Below are 24,441 nucleotides of genomic sequence, written 5' to 3' on the forward strand. Positions count from 1 at the left end.
CCCACCAACTGCAGCCCCCAAACTCTCCTGCTATTCTCCCATTGCCCTGACTGCCCTCAGCCCCTTCCTATGCTGATTGTGAGATCCCCTCCCCACCCCCAATGTATCACTCATTCCCCCTCTCTGGGTAGGGAACCCCATAACCTGACTGCCCTTACAGTAAGGAACCCCTTCCTATGCTGATGGTGAGATCCCCTTTCCTCCCCCCCCCCCCCAATGTATCACTCATTCCCCCTCTCTGGGTAGGGAACCCCATAACCTGACTGCCCTTACAGTAAGGAACCCCTTCCTATGCTGATGGTGAGATCCCCTTTCCTCCCCACCCCCAATGTATCACTCATTCCCCCTCTCTGGGTAGGGAACCCCATAACCTGACTGCCCTTACAGTGAGGAACCCCTTCCTATGCTGATGGTGAGATCCCCTTTCCTCCCCACCCCCAATGTATCACTCATTCCCCCTCTCTGGGTAGGGAACCCCATAACCTGACTGCCCTTACAGTAAGGAACCCCTTCCTATGCTGATGGTGAGATCCCCTTTCCTCCCCACCCCCAATGTATCACTCATTCCCCCTCTCTGGGTAGGGAATCCCATAACCTGACTGTCCTTACAGTAAGGAACCCCTTCCTATGCTGATGGTGAGATCCCCTTTCCTCCCCACCCCCAATGTATCACTCATTCCCCCTCTCTTGGTAGGGAACCCCATAACCTGACTGTCCTTACAGTAAGGAACCCCTTCCTATGCTGATGGTGAGATCCCCTTTCCTCCCCACCCCCAATGTATCACTCATTCCCCCTCTCTTGGTAGGGAATCCCATAACCTGACTGCCCTTACAGTAAGGAACCCCTTCCTATGCTGATGGTGAGATCCCCCCCCCCCCCCAATGTATCACTCATTCCCCCTCTCTTGGTAGGAAACCCCATAACCTGACTGCCCTTACAGTAAGGAACCCTTCCTATGCTGATGGTGAGATCCCCTTTCCCCACCCCAATGTATCACTCATTCCCCCTCTCTTGGTAGGAAACCCCATAACCTGACTGCCCTTACAGTAAGGAACCCCTTCCTATGCTGATGGTGAGATCCCCTTTCCTCCCTCCCCCCCAATGTATCACTCATTCCCCCTCTCTTGGTAGGAAACCCCATAACCTGACTGCCCTTACAGTAAGGAACCCCTTCCTATGCTGATGGTGAGATCTCCTTTCCTCCCTCCCCCCCAATGTATCACTCATTCCCCCTCTCTGGGTAGGGAACCCCATAACCTGACTGCCCTTACAGTAAGGAACCCCTTCCTATGCTGATGGTGAGATCCCCTTTCCTCCCCACCCTTAATGTATCACTCATTCCCCCTCTCTGGGTAGGGAACCCCATAACCTGACTGCCCTTACAGTAAGGAACCCCTTCCTATGCTGATGGTGAGATCCCCTCCCCCCCCCCAATGTATCACTCATTCCCCCTCTCTTGGTAGGAAATCCCATAACCTGACTGCCCTTACAGTAAGGAACCCCTTCCTATGCTGATGGTGAGATCCCCTTTCCTCCCCACCCCCAATGTATCACTCATTCCCCCTCTCTGGGTAGGGAACCCCATAACCTGACTGCCCTTACAGTAAGGAACCCCTTCCTATGCTGATGGTGAGATCCCCTTTCCTCCCCACCCCCAATGTATCACTCATTCCCCCTCTCTGGGTAGGGAACCCCATAACCTGACTGCCCTTACAGTAAGGAACCCCTTCCTATGCTGATGGTGAGATCCCCTTTCCTCCCCACCCCCAATGTATCACTCATTCCCCCTCTCTGGGTAGGGAACCCCATAACCTGACTGCCCTTACAGTAAGGAACCCCTTCCTATGCTGATGGTGAGATCCCCTCCCCCCCCCCCAATGTATCACTCATTCCCCCTCTCTGGGTAGGGAACCCCATAACCTAACTGCCCTTACAGTAAGGAACCCCTTCCTATGCTGATGGTGAGACCTCCTTTCCTCCCAACCCCCAATGTATCACTCATTCCCCCTCTCTGGGTAGGGAATCCCATAACCTGACTGCCCTTACAGTAAGGAACCCCTTCCTATGCTGATGGTGAGATCCCCTTTCCTCCCCACCCCCAATGTATCACTCATTCCCCCTCTCTGGGTAGGGAATCCCATAACCTGACTGCCCTTACAGTAAGGAACCCCTTCCTATGCTGATGGTGAGATCTTTCCTTCCCACCAAAGAACTTACTGGCTGCCGTATATGGACAAAATGAATGTTTATTATATGTAAGTGCCCCCTGGCATCTAGGCTGCATCCCATGATCCTTCCCTGATCACATGGGGGTGAGGGGGGAATAACATGGGGGTGAGGGGTACATGAGGGGAAGGGGAGTAAAAGTGAGTGTATTGGGTGCAATCCCAGCACAGACTACTGCCCCCCATAAACCTACTGATCCGCTTGTGTGCTTCAAAACCAGCAGGTCTGTTCCCCATCTTGTCACTTATATCTGGCTAAAACCAAAGGGAGATGGTCCCTGTCCATAGAGCTTACAATCTAGGGGACCAGCGTATTGCATATAGGCAGTGCAGCGCAAGTTATAATCACTGGGGGGGGGGGGGCTAGTTTAGTGCCACCTCAGGGACCAGTCCATGGAGCAGTTAATAGCCAGGGGGCCCCATATATAACAACAGCTGGAGGGGTGCAGGTCCAGGGGCCACAAACAAGGGACTGTAGGGGGTGTCATGTACATAGCAGCACCAGTGGGGGGGGGAAGCCTCCTGAGCCCCTTAATATACCGGTCCCTGTAGTACATGCTGCTTAGGATTCGGCAGAAATGCTGCTGCAGACTGTACTGCTTTCCAAGGCACCATGCACCCACCCACCCACTGTTACTGCTGCTGAGCCGGCAGGTGGGGGCTTCTGTGGGGGCGAGTTTCTATACAGAATAAAGGCCCGGAAACCTCCCTATAGAAATGTACAGGGAGAGAGAGTGTTCCGGCAGGGAAGGAGTTAAGCACCCTGCAGGGAGAGAGAGAGTGAGAAAGGAAGGGGGCGGGGCCGTTAGATTTCTGGGAGGGGCCCAGGTAGGGGGAAGCCAGGTAAGCAAACAGGATAGAGGAGCGGCCCAGGCACAGAACAAGCAGAGACAGGCGGACTGGGGGGCCCCATCCAGAGAGACACTGTCTATAGACTGCTCCCTGGCCCTGGGAGAGTGGAGAGTGGCCCTAACTTGGGGCCCCAGGAGAGAGTCACATACAGAGGAGACTGGGCAGATCTACATGGTGCCCCCTGGCCAAGGAGGAGAGTGGCCCTAACCTGGGGCCACAGGCAGCGTTATACAAGGAGCTTATACTCATTATATACAGAGGGAACAGTCTCTTCATACAGAGGTCTCGCAAGTGACACCCTGGTGCGGATAGAGAGCTCCCCCTGTCACCCCACATCTCTGGCCACCTGGCAGGTAAGTTACCCCTTAATCTCTCAAATAGATACGTAATAGGCTCTTTAGATTGTAAGCTCTTGGGACCAGGGCTTTAATTAGTCTCTGTGCTGGTGTGTATTTGGGAGCCGCTGGGTACCCGGGGGCAATTATATAGTTAGGATAGTAAGAGAGTGGGGTTTGGGGGTAAATGTCCCCATGTCTGTGGTGTAGAAAGGTAAGTTGATATACAGGGGTGGGTGCGGGGAAGAGTGTCTGGGCAGAGGTGGTACTGACTGTTATAGGGTGGGGGGGTATAAATAGGAGCACAGTCACATGAAGGGGGGGCTCTAGGGGCACATAATGACCCCCAATAGAATCACAGAGGGCAGGGCTTTGACAGCCTAAAGGGGCAGGGCCAGCCAGGGTCAAATAGGGTTCATTCGCTGGCCCCCTGATGCCCCTTCTGTGCCCATTAGCCCCACCACAACTCTCACTATCAGGGGATTTCCCAGTAGTCCCCTTGGCATTTATTGGGGTGCTAATGAAGCTCCTTTCCTGTGCCCCCCCCCCCCCCCCGGGGTACGGATGTTAGTAAATAGGCAGCAGGAACAGCGCAGGGTTAAGTGCCGAGGAGCCAGTCGGGTGGGTATGAGTCGCAGGAATGCGGTTGGTATGTGGCTGGCAGTGCCGGCTGTAGGTGTGAGTAGCAGTGCAGGCAGCGGCGTGACTCACCCAGAGCTGCAGGTCTGGCCCCGGGGCAACTCTCACTCATCTGTGGCCTAGTGATTCCCTGCGGGGTGTCCCCCTGGGGGCTCTGGGCCCCAAACTGCTACCCCCAACCCCAATAACATTCAGTGCTGTGGTGTGTATAATAGGAAATCCTCTGGTCTGCACTTTACTGCACTGCTGCACCAATGGGGTTATGTAATGAAAGGCATTGTTTGCCCAGGAGCAGTAACCCATAGCAACCAATCACTACCATTTACTGGGCCCCTGTTTGAAAGCAAACATCTTATTGGTTGCTATGGGTTACTGCTCCTGGGCAAACTTAGAGCCTTTTACCTCATATGGGGGTAAGTGTCTAAACAAAGTGATTTAGCTCCCCAGGCCCCAAGTCAGTGACCAATGGCAACCAATCACATCTTGGCTTTTAGCAAACTCACTGCACTAACCAGGCCACAACTAACTGACTGGTTGCTATGGGTTAGAGCACTGGAGCAATGGGAATTACTATTGAAAGCCGTATCTGTCCCTGTCCCAGTGAGAATGAGGGAATGAATGGATATTGGGGAGTTGTATCAGGAGTCAGAACCAGCAGTGCAGGGAAGGGAAAGGGACAGACACAGTGACAGTTACACATAACTATAAACCCAGTGAGAATGAGGAATGAATGGATATTGGGGAGTTGTATCAGGAGTCAGAACCAGCAGTGCAGGGAAGGGAAAGGGACAGACACAGTGACAGTTACACATAACTATAAACCCAGTGAGAATGAGGAAATGAATGGATATTGGGGAGTTGTATCAGGAGTCAGAACCAGCAGTGCAGGGAAGGGAAAGGGACAGACACAGTGACAGTTACACATAACTATAAACCCAGTGAGAATGAGGGATGAATGGATATTGGGGAGTTTGTATCAGGAGTCAGAACCAGCAGTGCAGGGAAGGGAAAGGGACAGACACAGTGACAGTTACACATAACTATAAACCCAGTGAGAATGAGGGATGAATGGGTATTGGGGAGTTGTATCAGGAGTCAGAACCAGCAGTGCAGGGAAGGGAAAGGGACAGACACAGTGACAGTTACACATAACTATAAACCCAGTGAGAATGAGGAATGAATGGATATTGGGGAGTTGTATCAGGAGTCAGAACCAGCAGTGCAGGGAAGGGAAAGGGACAGACACAGTGACAGTTACACATAACTATAAACCCAGTGAGAATGAGGGATGAATGGGTATTGGGGAGTTGTATCAGGAGTCAGAACCAGCAGTGCAGGGAAGGGAAAGGGACAGACACAGTGACAGTTACACATAACTATAAACCCAGTGAGAATGAGGGATGAATGGGTATTGGGGAGTTGTATCAGGAGTCAGAACCAGCAGTGCAGGGAAGGGAAAGGGACAGACACACGCAATGACACATGTTTGCGCTGTGGGTACTGTTTCAGTTATTGACGCCCCTTCACCTACTCCAGCCTGGCATTCACCTGATATCTGGTTGCCAAGGTGACTGACCCTTGGAGACAAACATCAGTTTCAATGTCAGAACAGAGAGGGAGGGAAGCAAAGGGCAACTAACCCCAAACACAGAGTAGAACTATAAGTATCAGTCAGTAACACGGAGTATGGGGGGGGGGGCTTAGATGGGGCAAAAGGCAGTTTCCCCTTTAAATCCCAAGTGACGAAGGAAAGAGAAAATAAAAGCAAAGTGACCAACCGCAAATGTTTTTACAGCTTCAGTCAACAAAAACCTAAGGGTTAATGTTTAACTGTCTTTCTGCCAAGGCGTTTCCCACGCCCCCGGCCCCAGTGCCGCAGGGGATTGTGGGACTTGGGGAACAGGATTTTCTGCAACAGGAAAGTGAATACAGTTGGTCTGTTTGCTGCAACAGCCCCCTGGGGGTACTTACCTGCCCCGGCACTCGCATATAGGCTGCTGGGGGTACTTACCTGCCCCGGCACTCACATATAGGCTGCTGGGGGTACTTACCTGCCCCGGCACTCGCATATAGGCTGCTGGGGGTACTTACCTGCCCCGGCACTCGCATATAGGCTGCTTGGGGTACTTACCTGCCCTGGCACCTGCCCTTACCTGCCCTGAGTATCACTCATGTATTATAAGGGATAATGTACCCCCTACTGTAAATGATAAGGATATTAGCAGTCACTGAGGGGTTCTGTGCCCCCCATATAAAGGCACAAGGCTGCAGGCTGAGTTATACAGGGAACTCTGAGTATCACTCATGTATTATAAGGGATAATGTACCCCCTACTGTAAATGATAAGGATATTAGCAGTCACTGAGGGGTTCTGTGCCCCCCATATAAAGGCACAAGGCTGCAGGCTGAGTTATACAGGGAACTCTGGGTATCACTCATGTATTATAAGGGATAATGTACCCCCTACTGTAAATGATAAGGATATTAGCAGTCACTGAGGGGTTCTGTGCCCCCCATATAAAGGCACAAGGCTGCAGGCTGAGTTATACAGGGAACTCTGAGTATCACTCATGTATTATAAGGGATAATGTACCCCCTACTGTAAATGATAAGGATATTAGCAGTCACTGAGGGGTTCTGTGCCCCCCATATAAAGGCACAAGGCTGCAGGCTGAGTTATACAGGGAACTCTGAGTATCACTCATGTATTATAAGGGATAATGTACCCCCTACTGTAAATGATAAGGATATTAGCAGTCACTGAGGGGTTCTGTGCCCCCCATATAAAGGCACAAGGCTGCAGGCTGAGTTATACAGGGAACTCTGAGTATCACTCATGTATTATAAGGGATAATGTACCCCCTACTGTAAATGATAAGGATATTAGCAGTCACTGAGGGGTTCTGTGACCAATCTGTGGTTGCTTTTTCTGCAAATACCAAACAAATACCCAGTCATCCGCCTGTGGGAATTCTGGCCCGTGGCACCGCTCTGTGGTTTCAGTGATTACAATTAGGGCACACCCCGAGGTGCGTCTCGTTATTTGTATAACGAAAGGAAAATATTATGTTATTTCTAAACTTTACTTTCGGTGCAAATTCCTGTAAATGTTTAAGGCACAGTCCCCCCATATATCCCATTTATACTATAGGGCAGTTATAGGGTGTGTGTGTCAGTGTATAGGGCACAGTCCCCCCATATATCCCATTTATACTATAGGGCAGTTATAGGGTGTGTGTGTCAGTGTATAGGGCACAGTCCCCCCATATATCCCATTTAATACTATAGGGCAGTTATAGGGTGTGTGTGTCAGTGTATAGGGCACAGTCCCCCATATATCCCATTTATACTATAGGGCAGTTATAGGGTGTGTGTGTCAGTGTATAGGGCACAGTCCCCCCATATATCCCATTTATACTATAGGGCAGTTATAGGGTGTGTGTGTCAGTGTATAGGGCACAGTCCCCCCATATATCCCATTTATACTATAGGGCAGTTATAGGGTGTGTGTGTCAGTGTATAGGGCACAGTCCCCCCATATATCCCATTTATACTATAGGGCAGTTATAGGGTGTGTGTGTCAGTGTATAGGGCACAGTCCCCCCATATATCCCATTTATACTATAGGGCAGTTATAGGGTGTGTGTGTGTGTGTCAGTGTATAGGGCACAGTCCCCCCATATATCCCATTTATACTATAGGGCAGTTATAGGGTGTGTGTGTGTCAGTGTATAGGGCACAGTCCCCCCATATATCCCATTTATACTATAGGGCAGTTATTAGGGTGTGTGTGTCAGTGTATAGGGCACAGTCCCCCATAATCCCATTTATACTATAGGGCAGTTATAGGTGTGTGTGTCAGTGTATAGGGCACAGTCCCCCCCTATATCCCATTTATACTATAGGGCAGTTATAGTGTGTGTCAGTGTATAGGGCACAGTCCCCCCATATATCCCATTTATACTATAGGGCAGTTATAGGGTGTGTGTGTCAGTGTATAGGCACAGTCCCCCATATATCCCATTTATACTATAGGGCAGTTATAGGGTGTGTGTGTCAGTGTATAGGGCACAGTCCCCCCATATATCCCATTTATACTATAGGGCAGTTATAGGGTGTGTGTGTGTCAGTGTATAGGGCACAGTCCCCCCATATATCCCATTTATACTATAGGGCAGTTATAGGGTGTGTGTGTGTCAGTGTATAGGGCACAGTCCCCCTATATCCCCCATTTATACTATAGGGCAGTTATAGGGTGTGTGTGTGTCAGTGTATAGGGCACAGTCCCCCCCCATATATCCCATTTATACTATAGGGCAGTTATAGGGTGTGTGTGTCAGTGTATAGGGCACAGTCCCCCCATATATCCCATTTATACTATAGGGCAGTTATAGGGTGTGTGTGTCAGTGTATAGGGCACAGTCCCCCCCATATATCCCATTTATACTATAGGGCAGTTATAGGGTGTGGTGTGTCAGTGTATAGGGCACAGTCCCCCCATATATCCCATTTATACTATAGGGCAGTTATAGGGTGGTGTGTGTCAGTGTATAGGGCACAGTCCCCCCATATATTCCCATTTATACTATAGGGCAGTTATTAGGTGTGTGTGTGTCAGTGTATAGGGCACAGTCCCCCCATATATCCCATTTATAACTATAGGGGCAGTTATAGGGTGTGTGTGTGTCAGTGTATAGGGCACAGGTCCCCCATATATCCCATTTATACTATAGGGGCAGTTATAGGGTGTGTGTGTGTCAGTGTATAGGGCACAGTCCCCCCATATATCCCATTTATACTATAGGGCAGTTATAAGGGTGTGTGTGTGTCAGTGTATAGGGCACAGTCCCCCCATATATCCCATTTATACTATAGGGCAGTTTATAGGGTGTGTGTGTGTCAGTGTAATAGGGCACAGTCCCCCCATAATATCCCATTTATACTATAGGGCAGTTATAGGGTGTGTGTGTGTCAGTGTATAGGGCACAGTCCCCCCCATATATCCCATTTATACTATAGGGCAGTTATAGGGTGTGTGGTGTGTCAGTGTATAGGGCACAGCCCCCCCATATATCCCATTTATACTATAGGGCAGTTATAGGTGTGTGTGTGTCAGTGTATAGGGCACAGTCCCCCCATATATCCCATTTATAACTATAGGGCAGTTATAGGGTGTGTGTTGTCAGTGTATAGGGCACAGTCCCCATATATCCCATTTAACTATAGGGCAGTTATAGGGTGTGTGTGTCAGTGTATAGGGCACAGTCCCCCCCATATATCCCATTTATACTATAGGGCAGTTATAGGGTGTGGTGTGTCAGTGTATAGGGCACCAGTCCCCCCATATATCCCATTTATACTATAGGGCAGTTATAGGGTGTGTGTGTCAGTGTATGGGCAACAGTCCCCCCCATATATCCCATTTATACTATAGGGCAGTTATAGGGTGTGTGCGTGTCAGTGTATAGGGCACAGTCCCCCCATATATCCCATTTATACTATAGGGCAGTTATAGGGTGTGTGTGTCAGTGTATTGGGCACAGTCCCCCCCATATATCCCATTTATACTATAGGGCAGTTATAGGGTGTGTGTGTCAGTGTATTGGGCAGCAGTCCCCCCCATATATCCCATTTATACCTATAGGGCAGTTATAGGGTGTGTGTGTCAGTGTATTGGCACAGTCCCCCCATATATCCCATTTATACTATAGGGCAGTTATAGGGTGTGTGTGTCAGTGTATTGGGCACAGTCCCCCCATATATCCCATTTATACTATAGGGCAGTTATTAGGGTGTGTGTGTGTCAGTGTATAGGGCACAGTCCCCCCATATATCCCATTTATACTATAGGGCAGTTATAGGGTGTGTGTGTGTCAGTGTATAGGGCAACAGTCCCCCCATATATCCCATTTATACTATAGGCGTTATAGGGTGTGTGTGTGTGTTGTCAGTGTATAGGGCACAGTCTCCCCATATATCCCATTTATACTATAGGGCAGTTATAGGCGTGTGTTGTGTCAGTGTATGGGCACAGTCCCCCCATATATCCCATTTATACTATAGGGCAGTTATAGGGTGTTGTGTGTCAGTGTATAGGGGCACAGCCCCCCATATATCCCATTTATACTATAGGCAGTTATAGGGTGTGTGTGTGTCAGTGTATAGGGCACAGTCCCCCCCATATATCCCATTTATACTATAGGCAGTTATAGGGTGTGTGTGTGTGTGTGGTCAGTGTATAGGGCACAGTCCCCCCATATATCCCATTTATACTATAGGGCAGTTATAGGGTGTGTGTGTGTCAGTGTATAGGGCACAGTCCCCCATATATCTCCCATTATACTATAGGGCAGTTATAGGGTGTGTGTGTGTCAGTGTATAGGGCACAGTCCCCCCATATATCCCATTTATACTATAGGGCAGTTATAGGGTGTGTGTGTGTCAGTGTATAGGGCACAGTCCCCCCATATATCCCATTTATACTATAGGGCAGTTATAGGGTGTGTGTGTGTCAGTGTATAGGGCACAGTCCCCCCATATATCCCATTTATACTATAGGGCAGTTATAGGGTGTGTGTGTGTCAGTGTATAGGGCACAGTCCCCCCATATATCCCATTTATACTATAGGGCAGTTATAGGGTGTGTGTGTCAGTGTATAGGGCACAGTCCCCCCATATATCCATTTATACTATAGGGCAGTTATAGGGTGTGTGTGTGTCAGTGTATAGGGCACAGTTCCCCCATATATCCCATTTATACTATAGGGCAGTTATGGGGTGTGTGTGTCAGTGTATAGGGCACAGTCTCCCCATATATCCCATTTATACTATAGGGCAGTTATAGGGTGTGTGTGTCAGTGTATAGGGCACAGTCCCCCATATATCCCATTTATACTATAGGGCAGTTATAGGGTGTGTGTGTCAGTGTATAGGGCACAGTCTCCCCATATATCCCATTTATACTAATAGGGCAGTTATAGGGTGTGTGTGTCAGTGTATAGGGCACAGTCCCCCCATATATCCCATTTATACTATAGGGCAGTTATAGGGTGTGTGTGTGTCAGTGTATAGGGCACAGTCCCCCATATATCCCATTTATACTATAGGGCAGTTATAGGGTGTGGTGTGTCAGTGTATAGGGCACAGTCCCCCCATATATCCCATTTATACTATAGGGCAGTTATAGGGTGTGTGTGTCAGTGTATAGGGCACAGTCCCCCCATATATCCCATTTATACTATAGGGCAGTTATAGGGTGTGTGTGTCAGTGTATAGGGCACAGTCCCCCCATATATCCCATTTATACTATAGGGCAGTTATAGGGTGTGTGTGTGTCAGTGTATAGGCACAGTCCCCCCATATATCCCATTTATACTATAGGGCAGTTATAGGGTGTGTGTGTGTCAGTGTATAGGGCACAGTCCCCCCATAATATCCCATTTATTACTATAGGGCCAGTTATAGGGGTGTGTGTGGTGTCAGTGTATAGGGCACAGTCCCCCCCATATTATCCCATTTATACTATAGGGCAGTTATAGGGTGTGGTTGTGTCAGTGTATAGGGACAGTCCCCCCATATATCCCATTTATACTATAGGGCAGTTATAGGGGTGTGTGTGTGTCAGTTGTATTAGGGCACAGTCCCCCCATATATCCCATTTATTACTATAGGGCAGTTTAGGTGTGTGTGTGTCAGTGTATAGGGCACAGTCCCCCCATATATCCCATTTATACTATAGGGGAGTTATATGGGTGTGTGTGTGTCAGTGTATAGGGCACAGTCCCCCATATATCCCATTTATACTATAGGGCAGTATAGGGTGTGTGTGTGTCAGTGTATAGGGCACAGTCCCCCCATATATCCATTTATACTATGGGCAGTTATAGGGTGTGTGTGTGTCAGTGTATAGGGCACAGTCCCCCCCATATATCCCATTGTATACTATAGGGCAGTTACTAGGGTGTGTGTGTGGTGTGTCAGTGGTATAGGGCCACAGTTCCCCCCCATATATCCCATGTATACTATAGGCAGTTTATAGGGTTGGTGTGTGTGGTCAGGGTCATAGGGCACCCCAAGTCCCCCCATTATCCCATTTATACCTATAGGGCTAAGTTATAGGTGTGTGTGTGTGTCCAGTGTAGTAGGGCACCCAGTCCCCCCATATATCCCCATTTATACTATAAGGGCAGGTATAGGGTGTGGTGTGTGTCAGTGTATAGGGCACAGTCCCCCCCATATAATCCCCATTTTATACTATAGGGGCAGTTATAGGGTGTGTGTGTCAGTGTATAGGGCACAGCCCCCCCATATATCCCATTTATACTATAGGGCAGTTATAGGGTGTGTGTGTCAGTGTATAGGGCACAGTCTCCCCATATATCCCATTTATACTATAGGGCAGTTATAGGGTGTGTGTGTGTCAGTGTATAGGGCACAGTCTCCCCATATATCCCATTTATACTATAGGGCATGTTTGTGTTGGGCAGTTAGTGCTGGGGGGCCCATATAATCGCTCAGTTAATGCTGGGGGGCCCCAGGGGCATATAGAGGCCAGTGCTTGGCAGTAAATTGCAATTGAACTTAATGAATGAGAAACAGAATGTACTTCAGGATTTAGGGTTCTGGCCCTGAAATGACTGGGCTGAGGGGCCCAGTCGCTGGTACTGGTGCTGGTTCTGTGAGTAAGAGAGGGGTATATACAGGCAGATTATACCCCATAACATCACTTTGCCCCAATTGTCTCAGCAGGTGGCGCAATGGGCACGGAGGAGGGCACAGATTGGCTGCTGGCGCTGTTACGGGAGGTCCAATTGGAGCAGTTCTACTCAAAGCTTCGCGATGGGCTGAACATCACCCGCCCGGGTCACTTTGACTTTGTGAAACCCTTCGATTTGGATCAGATCGGCATGGGGAGACCAGGTGGGTCCAACTTCTGCCCAAATACACCCACATTTCTGGTACCTTATTGCCCCATTCACAGAATTTAATGGGCCCTTTGCCAAATTCCCCTTTCAGCCTGCAGGACTGCGCCCCCTTCCCAAGAACTGCGCCCCCTTCCCAAGAACTGCGCCCCCTTCCCAAGAACTGCGCCCCCTTCCCAAGAACTGCGCCCCCTTCCCAAGAACTGCGCCCCCTTCCCAAGAACTGCGCCCCCTTCCCAAGAACTGCGCCCCCTTCCCAAGAACTGCGCCCCCTTCCCAAGAACTTTGCCCCCTTCCCAAGAACTGTGCCCCCTTCCCAAGAACTGTGCCCCCTTCCCAAGAACTGTGCCCCCTTCCCAAGAACTGTGCCCCCTTCCCAAGAACTGCGCCCCCTTCCCAAGAACTGCGCCCCCTTCCCAAGAACTGCCCTTATTGCCCTTCAGCACCGTTAGCACAATCCAATAAATGGGTTACTCACCTGCTGCAGGGTCTGCACCCCAAATTCTTCTCTCATTCTGCAGCTCTGAGTATAGGAATATTCAGGTACAGACTGTAACATACAGCTTGCACTCTAATTGCCCCAGTGCCCACAATCATGCATCTCATATCTCAAAGTGCCTCACATGACTCCCAGTGCCCCCAACAGTGCCTCACATGACTCCCAGTGCCCCCAACAGTGCCTCACATGACTCCCAGTGCCCCCAACAGTGCCTCACATGACTCCCAGTGCCCCCAACAGTGCCTCACATGACTCCCAGTGCCCCCAACAGTGCATCACATGACTCCCAGTGCCCCCAACAGTGCATCACGTGACTCCCAGTGCCCCCAACAGTGCATCACGTGACTCCCAGTGCCCCCAACAGTGCATCACGTGACTCCCAGTGCCCCCAACAGTGCATCACGTGACTCCCAGTGCCCCCAACAGTGCATCACGTGACTCCCAGTGCCCCCAACCGTGCCTCGCATGACTCCCAGTGCCCCCAACAGTGCATCACATGACTCCCAGTGCCCCCAACCGTGCCTCGCATGACTCCGAGTGCCCCCAACCGTGCCTCGCATGACTCCCAGTGCCCCCAACCGTGCATCACGTGACTCCCAGTGCCCCCAACTGTGCATCACGTGACTCCCAGTGCCCCCAACAGTGCATCACGTGACTCCCAGTGCCCCCAACAGTGCATCACGTGACTCCCAGTGCCCCCAACCGTGCCTCGCGTGATTCCCAGTGCCCCCAACCGTGCCTCGCATGACTCCCAGTGCCCCCAACAGTGCATCACATGACTCCCAGTGCCCCCAACCGTGCATCACATGACTCCCAGTGCCCCCAACCGTGCCTCGCATGACTCCCAGTGCCCCCAACCGTGCCTCGCATGACTCCCAGTGCCCCCAACCGTGCCTCACATGACTCCCAGTGCCCCCAACAGTGCCTCACACTACTCCCAGTGCCCCCAACAGTGCATCACATGACTCCTAGCGTTGGTGTCTGTACCCAGTGCCCCCTGTGAGCAATGTGCCAACCCCCTGCCTGTGCCCATGTGAGCAATGTGCCAACCCCCTGCCTGTGCCCATGTGAGTCAGTTTCGCTTCTCAGTAGTGACTCTGTCTCAGTGGAATGAGGTCGCTCTCGTAATGAGCTTATAATGCGCCGTTAGCAATGAGAGCACCGGTTGGCATTCGCTGGCACACACGGGCACTCACTGGCACACACGGGCACGCACAGACAGGTTCCTCTGACTACTCAATCACAGCCATTCTTCATTATTGCTCTCAGTAGCCCAATCCTCACCATTCCCCCGGCTGACTTGGGGTTCCAGTGCCAGGGAATAACGGGGGGCATCAGCCATTGATTAATAGACTATTCCCAGTGTAACGTTGGCTGGGAGTCAACATGCAGTTGGCCCCAGGGGTATTGCCCATGGCAATAGGGGTTAGGTCTGAAGACCAACTGCAAAGTTGCTGTTTACGTATAAATCCCAGCATTCCCCAGAGTTCTAGGCCAATTGAATTGTAGGTCAGTAGGTGATATATTGGGTATATACCCGGGTCCCAGGGGCACGGCGCCATTTTGAACTTGAAACTCTCTTTTCAGGGCAGAGGCGACTGTTCGAGGCTCTGAGGCGCAGGAAACCCCCGGTGCGCCCCAAATCCTGGATGTACAAGGTGAGGCTCGCTCCCCATTAATATGCCCAGTCATGCCCGGCACGTGCCATTCTCTCTCTGTAAACACTGAGTTATGTGGAAACGCGTTCAGGCATCTGGTGAATTCGGACGGAGGCTAGTCATGTGATTAGGAATGCGCCACGCCCCTTCGTTTAGGTCATTATCTCAATTACTAAGAAGTTTTGCAGTGAGTTTGTTATGGAACGTGAGGAGCCCGTAATAATGATTATCCCTCTGTTTATCATTCCGTTTCCCCTGCCGTAAAGCGACACTGCGCTGCTGCTCGTTCCGTTCGTGAATGTTACATAATATTCAGTGCGTTTGGGTTACTTTTGCCGTAAAGCGACACTGCGCTGCTGCTCGTTCCGTTCATGAATGTTACATAATATTCAGTGCGTTTGGGTTACTTTTGCCATAAAGCGACACTGCGCTGCTGTTCGTTACGTTCGTGAATGTTACATAATATTCAGTGCGTTTGGGTTACTTTTGCCGTAAAGCGACACTGCGCTGCTGCTCGTTCAGTTCGTGAATGTTACATAATATTCAGTGCGTTTGGGTTACTTTTGCCGTAAAGCGACACTGCGCTGCTGTTCGTTCCGTTCGTGAATGTTACATAATATTCAGTGCGTTTGGGTTACTTTTGCCGTAAAGCGACACTGCGCTGCTGTTCGTTCCGTTCGTGAATGTTACATAATATTCAGTGCGTTTGGGTTACTTTTGCCGTAAAGCGACACTGCGCTGCTGTTCGTTACGTTCGTGAATGTTACATAATATTCAGTGCGTTTGGGTTACTTTTGCCGTAAAGCGACACTGCGCTGCTGTTCGTTCCGTTCGTGAATGTTACATAATATTCAGTGCGTTTGGGTTACTTTTGCCGTAAAGCGACACTGCGCTGCTGTTCGTTCCGTTCGTGAATGTTACATAATATTCAGTGCGTTTGGGTTACTTTTGCCGTAAAGCGACACTGCGCTGCTGTTCGTTCATGAATGTTACATAATATTCAGTGTATTAGGGTTACTTTTATGGGGGGGGGACAAACCCATTAACCCACATTTATTTCTTCCTCTCAGGTGTTTCCCTCGAAAAATCCAGAGTCCCCAGAGGGGCCCCAAAGCCCGGAGGTGTCCCCTTTACGGATGGAACCCGATAGCTCCATGAAATGCCTGATTAATGAACGTGACCTGAGCCTGTTTGAGAGATTGGGGGACGGCTGTTTCGGGGTAGTGAGACGAGGGGAGTGGAGGGTCTCGAGTGGAAGGAGTGTAAGTATTACGTTACCGTGGTGATGGGTAGGAGGGCAGGAGGGTATAACTGGTAGGGGCTATTGATGAATGAATACCTTCAGCTGATGCTGTAATGACCCCCATCCTGGCTATATCCCCTAGTGGATGTATTTCAAACTGCAGTTCCTGGGGTATTTAGCTGAAAGCCCCCTAGTGGGTGTATTGCAAACTGCATTTCCTGGGTATTTAGCTGGAAGCCCCCTAGTGGGTGTATTGCAAACTGCAGTTCCCGGGGTATTAGCTGAAAGCACACTAGTGGCTCTATTGCAAACTGCAGTACCCGGTGGTATTAGCCGGATGCCCCCTAGTGGGTGTATTGCAAACTGCAGTTCCTGGGGTATTAGCCGGAAGCCCCCTAGTGGGTGTATTGCAAACTGCAGTTCCGGGGGTATTAGCCGGAAGCCCCCTAGTGGGTGTATTGCAAACTGCAGTTCCTGGGGTATTATCTGGAAGCCCCCTAGTGGGTGTATTGCAAACCGCAGTTCCCGGGGTATTCCTGGAAGCCCCCTAGTGGATGTATTGCAAACTGCAGTTCTCGGGGTATTAGCTGGAAGCCCCCTAGTGGGTGTATTGCAAACTGCAGTTCCTGGGTTATTAGCTGGAAGCCCCCTAGTGGGTGTATTGCAAACTGCAGTTCCTGGGGTATTAACTGGAAGCCCCCTAGTGGGTGTATTGCAAACTGCAGTTCTCGGGGTATTAGCTAAAAAGCCCCCTAGTGGGTGTATTGCAAACTGCAGTTCCTGGGGTATTAGTTAAAAAGCCCCCTAGTGGGTGTATTGCAAACTGCAGTTCCTGGGGTATTAGCCGGAAGCCCCCTAGTGGGTGTATTGCAAACTGCAGTTCCTGGGGTATTAGCTGGAAGCCCCCTAGTGGGTGTATTGCAAACCGCAGTTCCCGGGGTATTCCTGGAAGCCCCCTAGTGGATGTATTGCAAACTGCAGTTCTCGGGGTATTAGCTGGAAGCCCCCTAGTGGGTGTATTGCAAACTGCAGTTCCTGGGTTATTAGCTGGAAGCCCCCTAGTGGGTGTATTGCAAACTGCAGTTCCTGGGGTATTAACTGGAAGCCCCCTAGTGGGTGTATTGCAAACTGCAGTTCCCGGGGTATTAGCTGGAAGCCCCCTATTGGGTGTATTGAAAACTGCAGTTCCCGGGGTATTAGCCGGAAGCCCCCTAGTGGGTGTATTGCAAACTGCAGTTCCTGGGGTATTAGCCGGAAGCCCCCTAGTTGGTGTATTGCAAACTGCAGTTCCGGGGGTATTAGCCGGAAGCCCCCTAGTGGGTGTATTGCAAACTGCAGTTCCGGGGGTATTAGCCGGAAGCCCCCTAGTGGGTGTGTTGCAAACTGCAGTTCCTGAGGACCAATCAGGATCCTCAGGAACTGATACAAGATCAGATTGTTGTGACCAAACATTCCCCCAAACAGCAAACGTATATAATGCTCCTCCCCTCGCAGGTGAACGTGGCGGTCAAATATCTGCGGTCCGACGCCTGCTCCGACCCTGAAGCCCTACAGGATTTCCTGCAGGAAGTGAACTCCATGTACGTGTTGGATCATCCCCATCTCATTCGCCTCTATGGGGTGGTACTTTCCAAACCTCTCAAAATGGTGAGTGATTGCCCCTTGTATTGCCCCTTCCCCTTGCTGCTTGACATTGTAACCACCACGTTGAGGAGACCCCATTGAGACAACACTGTCCCCCACCAATAAATCTCTCACTGTCTCTTGCTCAGGTAACGGAGATTGCCCCTCTGGGCTCCCTGCTCGATGCCCTTCACAACAGTTATGGCAGCTGTGGCTCTTTTTCCCTGCCCCTCCTATGGAAGTACTCCTTGCAGATCGCTTCCGGCATGAAGTACTTGGAATCCTACAAATTCATCCACAGAGATCTGGCAACTCGGAACGTTCTACTGACCAGCGAGGACGTGGCCAAGATTGGTGACTTTGGCCTGATGAGGGCACTTGGTGGGCACAGCGACCATTACATCATGTCTACTCACCGCAAAATCCCCTTTGCATGGTAAGAAGGAGAGAAGCTGATGTAGAAGATCCCAAGGACCTTTCCCTTCTTCTCCCTTGGGATGAACTAATGTTGGTCTTAGAAATCATGGATAGGATGGTCAATGCCTGGTGGAAGATCTTACGGGATCTAGATACTGAATGGAGGGATTCTATGGTGAGACTCTATGTAACAATCTGACCTTTCTTACTCCAGGTGCCCCCCGGAGAGTCTGAAGATCGGCGCTTTCTCTAACCAGTCAGATGTGTGGATGTTTGGTGTGACCTTATGGGAGATGTTCACTTATGGACAGGAGCCTTGGATGGGCTTCAGTGGGAAACAGGTACCAACCATCATGTCATCTATTGAGGTGCACCTCAAGCATCCACCACCATCCCTACACCCACTATCCCTACATCCATAAACAAGTTATTCATAGCACTGGGGCATTTAATTCAAGAAAAGTAGTGGCCACATTATTATACCTTAGTCATAGTGCCTCATTATCAGCCCAGGCGTTCAGAGAAGAAACAAAACCTTTGGACTCTTTGGAGGCAACGTAGAGTTAGTGAGTCTCTTCCAGTCAATTTTTTCTTGTATAATAAGCTCCACCTTATCTGTTCTGCTTGAGGCCTTGATGGGACGGATGGGTGGGTGGAACAAGACCATTTTTAATATAAGAATTGAGCTCCTGAGTGTTTTAGCCCAAAGCCAAGGTTTCTTAAATAGAGGAGAAAGGTCAATCCTTAGTGGAGATCAATCTACATCTCAACCAAGGGAAATGGCTTGAGTGGGTTCCATCTTGTCCTGTAGATTTTACTGAAGATTGACCGCGACAGAGAGACGCTGGAGCGACCGGACGATTGCCCTCAGGCTCTCTACGAGGTAATGAAGAAGTGCTGGATATACGAACCTGATCAAAGGCCAACGTTTGCCAACCTAATGGGCCTCCTCAGCGCGGTAAGTAAGAAGCCTTACTTGGCCCCTAGGGGGCTTCTGTATCTTGGTGGTTCCCACACACTCTCTTACACCATTTCCGTGTTGCAGGCGCGCCCCCAAGAGGTCAGAATTCAACGTGATTTCAATGACCCTAGCTGTCTCCAACTGGAAAGTGGCGATGTGGTCACTGTTATTGAAGCGGGGTAAGTAGGAGAAGCAATATTGCCCCTGGTATTCAACAACTTGGCTCCTGAATGCTTCATTTCATATGGACCAAACATCTGACTTGTGTTTTTGCCCCAATCAGGTCAGATATGCCCCTCTGGAGGGGGCAGAACAAGCGGACACTTAAGGTGGGGCGATTCCCTGCATCCATTGTCGTTACGCGGGATTTACCCCAGTTTCAGGTGTCTGGGAGACAGTCTACCAGCCTAATGCAGCTGCCGGGCATTGAGGGGGAGTCGGAGAATGAGTAGGTTCATGTTAGCCCTTCTATTGTCGATAGCCCCCCCCCAAGGCCCCATGAACCCCATGATTCGAACTTTGTGTTTTTCAGTAGGAGGAACCGAATCAAGGACAAAGGTAGAAAAGCAGATAGAAGCAATCTGTTGGGTATGCAACGTGAGTGTCTCCTTCCTCCTCATTCAGCTTCTACCTTCAAACGTTACCCCCCCCCAACCCCCCAATGACATCACTTACCCTCTCTTTCATGCCTCCAGGAATCTCCAAAAGTCTTGAATCTATCTCTGAGCCCTGTGTCCCAGCCAACAGGCAACAGCCGCCAATGAGGAACCGCGCCCATGATCTGGAGAGCCATCCCACCAACGCATCCCCCCGGAGAATTAGTGACATCCCCCAGATCCGAAACTTTGCCATCATGCGACCTCCTGTGTTCCCCAAACCCAAGCGACCTGCTTCCAAGGAGAGATTTATCCCGTCCCCTAATGCTGATTTTCCTGCTCAGTCGGTTGGCGGTGGTGTCCCTCGGCAGAGTCCAGGAGGAACGGGGCCAGAGGGAGATGCTGGAGGGAAGGCCCTTAGGACTTCTGTGGAAAATGAGCTGCAGAGAAAGATCAAAGAGGTGGGTGGTTCGGATGTACCATCTATCTCTTATCTTCTACCTCTCCAACCTTCACTCAGACCCCAACGTTGGGAATGGAAGGGTGTTCCAGGTGTCCTCAGGTTTCAGGCTGAGTTTGTTTTCTGCTTCTCTCTTCAACTTCCTACCCTGAGACCTTCTCAGATCCCTCTACAAGGCTTTGGGATCGGAACTGTATCAGTGCAACCGAGTTCTATATCCATAATTCCCCTCTCTGTTCCCTGCAGGTAGAGGAACGGGTCCATGGAGTGACCACGGAGGAGTGCCGCGAGGCGTTGAGCAATAGTTCTGGCAATGTTCCCCGTGCTATCCAAGCACTCAAGGTGATTTAATTCACTCTTTTGCTTTAAAGAGGGTCAACTGTGTTAGCCCTTAGGCCTCAAGCCTGGCCTTGCTATTTTAAGGTATTTAGATATGGCTCACATACTTAAGGTACAGTAGAACCCCAAGTTTCCCAGAGGGCGGCATCAGGTACCAGGTATGTAAACTTGGGGTTCTACTGTATATAATGTGTAATAGCTGTTATTCTGTTTGCCCAGACTGTCCATTATGAGAAAGTGGAGGCTTGTTGGTCAGTTCTAAGGTTTGTACTTATGAGGAGCTCAGTAGAAGTCCAGCCGACCCTGACGTTGTCCCTTATCTCTCCCTGTAGATGGAGCAGTTATACAACGTGGGCAGGAACAGTAAGGAAGATTGTCGACGGATCCTGGAGAAGTGTCAATGGGACCTGGAGGCCGCCTCCCGCTACGTGTTGCGAAAAACCAACATTTCATGATGAGCATTTTTTTCTTGATGGCAAATCACTTGACTTGGGTGCCGACACAGTGGGGCGAGTGGCAAGGCTATTGCCAAACATAAGAGTCCTGAGTAAGTGGCGCCCTCCTTAGGAAGCTTGACATTGGGGAGATGTTTCTGCAGGAAAAAATAAGCCTCTGGTTGGCCAACCCTAATAATACCAATGGTCACCATGAATGGACATTTATTATGAAAAGAACATGGAGAACCAGATGCCATGATACACACTGGCGCAAATCTACCTCTAAAACAGAATCATCAGCTTGCGAGTGACGAGAAACTGGGCATATTGGCATAGACATGGCCTGAGCTGGCATAGACAAGGCCTGAGCTGGCATAGACAAGGCCTGAGCTGGCATAAACATGGCCTGAGCTGGCATAGACATGGCCTGAGCTGGCATAAACATGGCCTGAGCTGGCATAAACATGGCCTGAGCTTCCATAGACATGACCTGCCTGGCATAAACATGACCTGAGCTTCCATAGACGTGAAATGAGCTGGCATAGACATGACCTCAACGTTTGCCTTCCTTGGTGCACCATCATCTGGGAACCCAGTTGTGCCCGTAGTTTTCTTTTATATCCTACTTTTGGCCAATGGCTGAGACGATTCCTTTACCTTGAGACAATGGGCCCCACGCTGGGACTATCAGGATGGGATGAGCCGCCATATTGGTTGGGGCACGTGGAACTGATATTTTTTTCATTCTGTGGATTTGAGACCAGATGTGCCAAGTTCATTCTTCTGCTACAGTGTTAGAGGCCTGGCACCACCAAGGAGAAGCTAATAAACCTTCATGGTGGACCAGCATGGACGCCCCCATAAGGACATCACACCATGGGATTATTAGGGGTGAAATCTCATTTTGTATTTGGTGTTAAACTTTTTATACAATTATTAAACACTAATACAAAGGCCAATATACTCAGGACTCTTTCCAGTGATGTTCCTCATCCATTTCAGCCTTGGGTGGAGCTTTAATATGTATCTCTGTGCCGGTGCTGTTAGTCAGTTGGCTGGGGGTGTCTCACTTTGCCTGCACTTCTTCTCAAGGTGGGTCAGTCTTGGGTGGGGACCATGTTGGACCCTTTTGCTTTCCTCAGAAACACAAAATGAACGAGTTTGTTTTGGAACAGATGGACATGGCTGGAGATTCATCTTGGTGCCATGTTGCTGGAAGAGGCTCTCCAAAGGAAATCCTCTCTGCCTACGCGGAACCACTACTTGCCCCTCTGGTTCTATCTGCTCCTCAGCTATTTGGGCCAAACCTCGTTTCCCAAACTGGAGCAGGGTCATTTTGGCTGAAGATGGAGCAGTTCTCCTTTGGAGACGCCTTGACAACCTCAAGATTTCAGAGGGCACCCGTCTCAGCGGGCACACATCTCAGTGGGCACACATCTCAGTAGGCACCTGTCTCAGGGGACACACGTCTTGGGGCACCCGTCTTAGGGGACACCTGTCTCTGGGCACACGTCTCAGGGGGGCACCTGTCTCAGCGGGCACCTGTCTCAGGGGACACACATCTCAGGGGGCACCCGACTCAGCGGGCACCCGTGTCACGTCTCAGGGGAGACACGTCTCAGCAGGCACACATCTCAGGGGGCACTCTCTTGGGGCACACGTCTCAGCGGGCACATGTCTCAGGGGACACCCTTCTCAGGGGGCACCCGTCTCTGGGGACACCCTTCTCAGCGGGCACCCGTCTCTGAGGACACCCTTCTCAGCGGGCACCCGTCTCTGAGGACACCCTTCTCAGCGGGCACCCGTCTCTGAGGACACACGTCTCAGGAGGCACCCGTGTCATGTCTCAGTGGGCACCCGTCTCAGCGGGCACCCGTCTCAGCGGGCACCCGTCTCAGCGGGCACCCGTCTCAGCGGGCACCCGTCTCTGGGGACACACGTCTCAGGAGGCACCCGTGTCATGTCTCAGCGGGCACAGGTCTCAGGGGGCACAGGTCTCAGGGGGCACCCGTCTCAGGGGACACACGTCTCAGGAGGCACCCGTCTCTGGGGACACACGTCTCAGGAGGCACCCGTGTCATGTCTCAGTGGGCACCCATCTCAGCGGGCACTGTCTCGGGGCACAGGTCTCAGGGGGCACTGTCTCGGGGCACAGGTCTCAGGGGGCACCCGTCTCAGCGGGAACTGTCTTGGGGCACCCATCTCAGCGGCACAGGCAAAGAGCAAGTGAGGCTGATTCCAGAGAATGGAGATGTGCTGCCATCTAGTGCCCAGGGAGCCCTGCAGGGGGCATCATGGAGGCACCTTGGCACATTTACATTTTTATACAACCGATTACTGAGAGCTAATTACGCTGCCCCGTTGCTGGCGCCATATATATATATATATATATATCGTATATTGGTATTATTTTTTTTTTACTATAATACTTACTTATAATAATTTTACCTCTATAAAGTGGAGGGGGCGGGGCTAATACCTACTTGGTTCCACCCCAGCTGCCCGCCCACTTCGCTAAATGACGATCAAATGCTACGACCCAAATTCAGGGACCCTCTATAGTAACAAGAGTTCTGCTCCGTTACCCGCGGGGGCACCGCGCCCCCCGACATTTGTGTATATTTGTATCTATATTTATATATCTTTGTTTTATAAAATAGAATAACCGATACCGTGCGTGTCTATATACCTGTCAGATCAATATAAACTGTACTTGGTGATGTCATCGGTTATAAATGGTGATTAGTGATGTCACAGAGGCTTGTGTACCCCTGATATCCTTATCATTGACACTAGGGGGTTCATTTGTTCCCAGTATGAGTGGGAAGTGATATTGATGCTGTATATACGGATTAATGTATTAATAAGGGGAGGAGTCACACTGACCCTGTGATATTGTATATAATATTGGGGCGGTACCTGTATTATTGGGGCGCAGAGCTTTTTATGAGCAAACTGGTTCCTGAATGTAAAATCATTTTGCTACAATTATTCCTTTGTATTAAACGGACGGGCACTTCCTGCTCTTAATCGCTGCGTCTGTAATTAATCGGCCCACTGGGCACAGGCCCCGCCCATTGTTTTAGGGGGGTGTCACCGGGGCATTGGGGCACTGCCAGGGTTCAAGGGGCAGCAACATGAATAGAGACATGTCCAGTCTGCAGTAATCAGAGCAGAGTTTTATAATCATTTTTTTAATTATTTGCCTTTTTTTCAAATGGGGGTCGCTGACCCC

The 24,441-nt window shown here is 50.3% G+C and overlaps 1 protein-coding gene across 3 annotated transcripts; it reads left to right on the plus strand.

The window, feature by feature from the left end:
* The first annotated feature begins 2,747 nt into the window (after positions 1–2,747).
* Positions 2,748–24,236, plus strand: tnk2l (tyrosine kinase, non-receptor, 2 like). Of its 3 annotated transcripts, none has more exons than XM_031899617.1 (14): positions 2,748–3,431; positions 12,798–12,971; positions 15,060–15,130; positions 16,201–16,392; positions 17,868–18,020; positions 18,146–18,432; positions 18,628–18,754; positions 19,225–19,371; positions 19,459–19,553; positions 19,658–19,822; positions 19,907–19,962; positions 20,070–20,431; positions 20,677–20,772; positions 21,102–24,236. In XM_031899617.1, exons 2-14 carry the CDS (start codon positions 12,809–12,811, stop codon positions 21,222–21,224), a joined length of 2,037 nt encoding a protein of 678 aa, XP_031755477.1. In that variant the 5' UTR covers positions 2,748–3,431; positions 12,798–12,808; the 3' UTR covers positions 21,225–24,236. The 3 variants fall into 3 exon arrangements, with proteins under 3 accessions (XP_031755477.1, XP_031755475.1, XP_031755476.1); XM_031899615.1 differs by having other exon boundaries at positions 2,749–3,431; positions 19,907–19,971; XM_031899616.1 differs by having other exon boundaries at positions 3,044–3,431; positions 12,801–12,971; positions 19,907–19,971.
* The last annotated feature ends 205 nt before the right edge of the window (positions 24,237–24,441 follow it).

This window comes from Xenopus tropicalis, chromosome 3, assembly GCF_000004195.4.
Source record: "Xenopus tropicalis strain Nigerian chromosome 3, UCB_Xtro_10.0, whole genome shotgun sequence".
Lineage (NCBI taxonomy): Eukaryota > Metazoa > Chordata > Amphibia > Anura > Pipidae > Xenopus > Xenopus tropicalis.

Coding starts and splice junctions, on each gene's coding strand:
- tnk2l (XM_031899615.1), top strand. CDS start 12,809: ATGGGCACGGAGGAGGGCACAGATTGGCTGCTGGCGCTGTTACGGGAG. Junction 19,554..19,657: donor GTCACTGTTATTGAAGCGGG/GTAAGTAGGAGA, acceptor TGCCCCAATCAG/GTCAGATATGCCCCTCTGGA. Junction 19,972..20,069: donor CAATCTGTTGGGTATGCAAC/GTGAGTGTCTCC, acceptor TCATGCCTCCAG/GAATCTCCAAAAGTCTTGAA.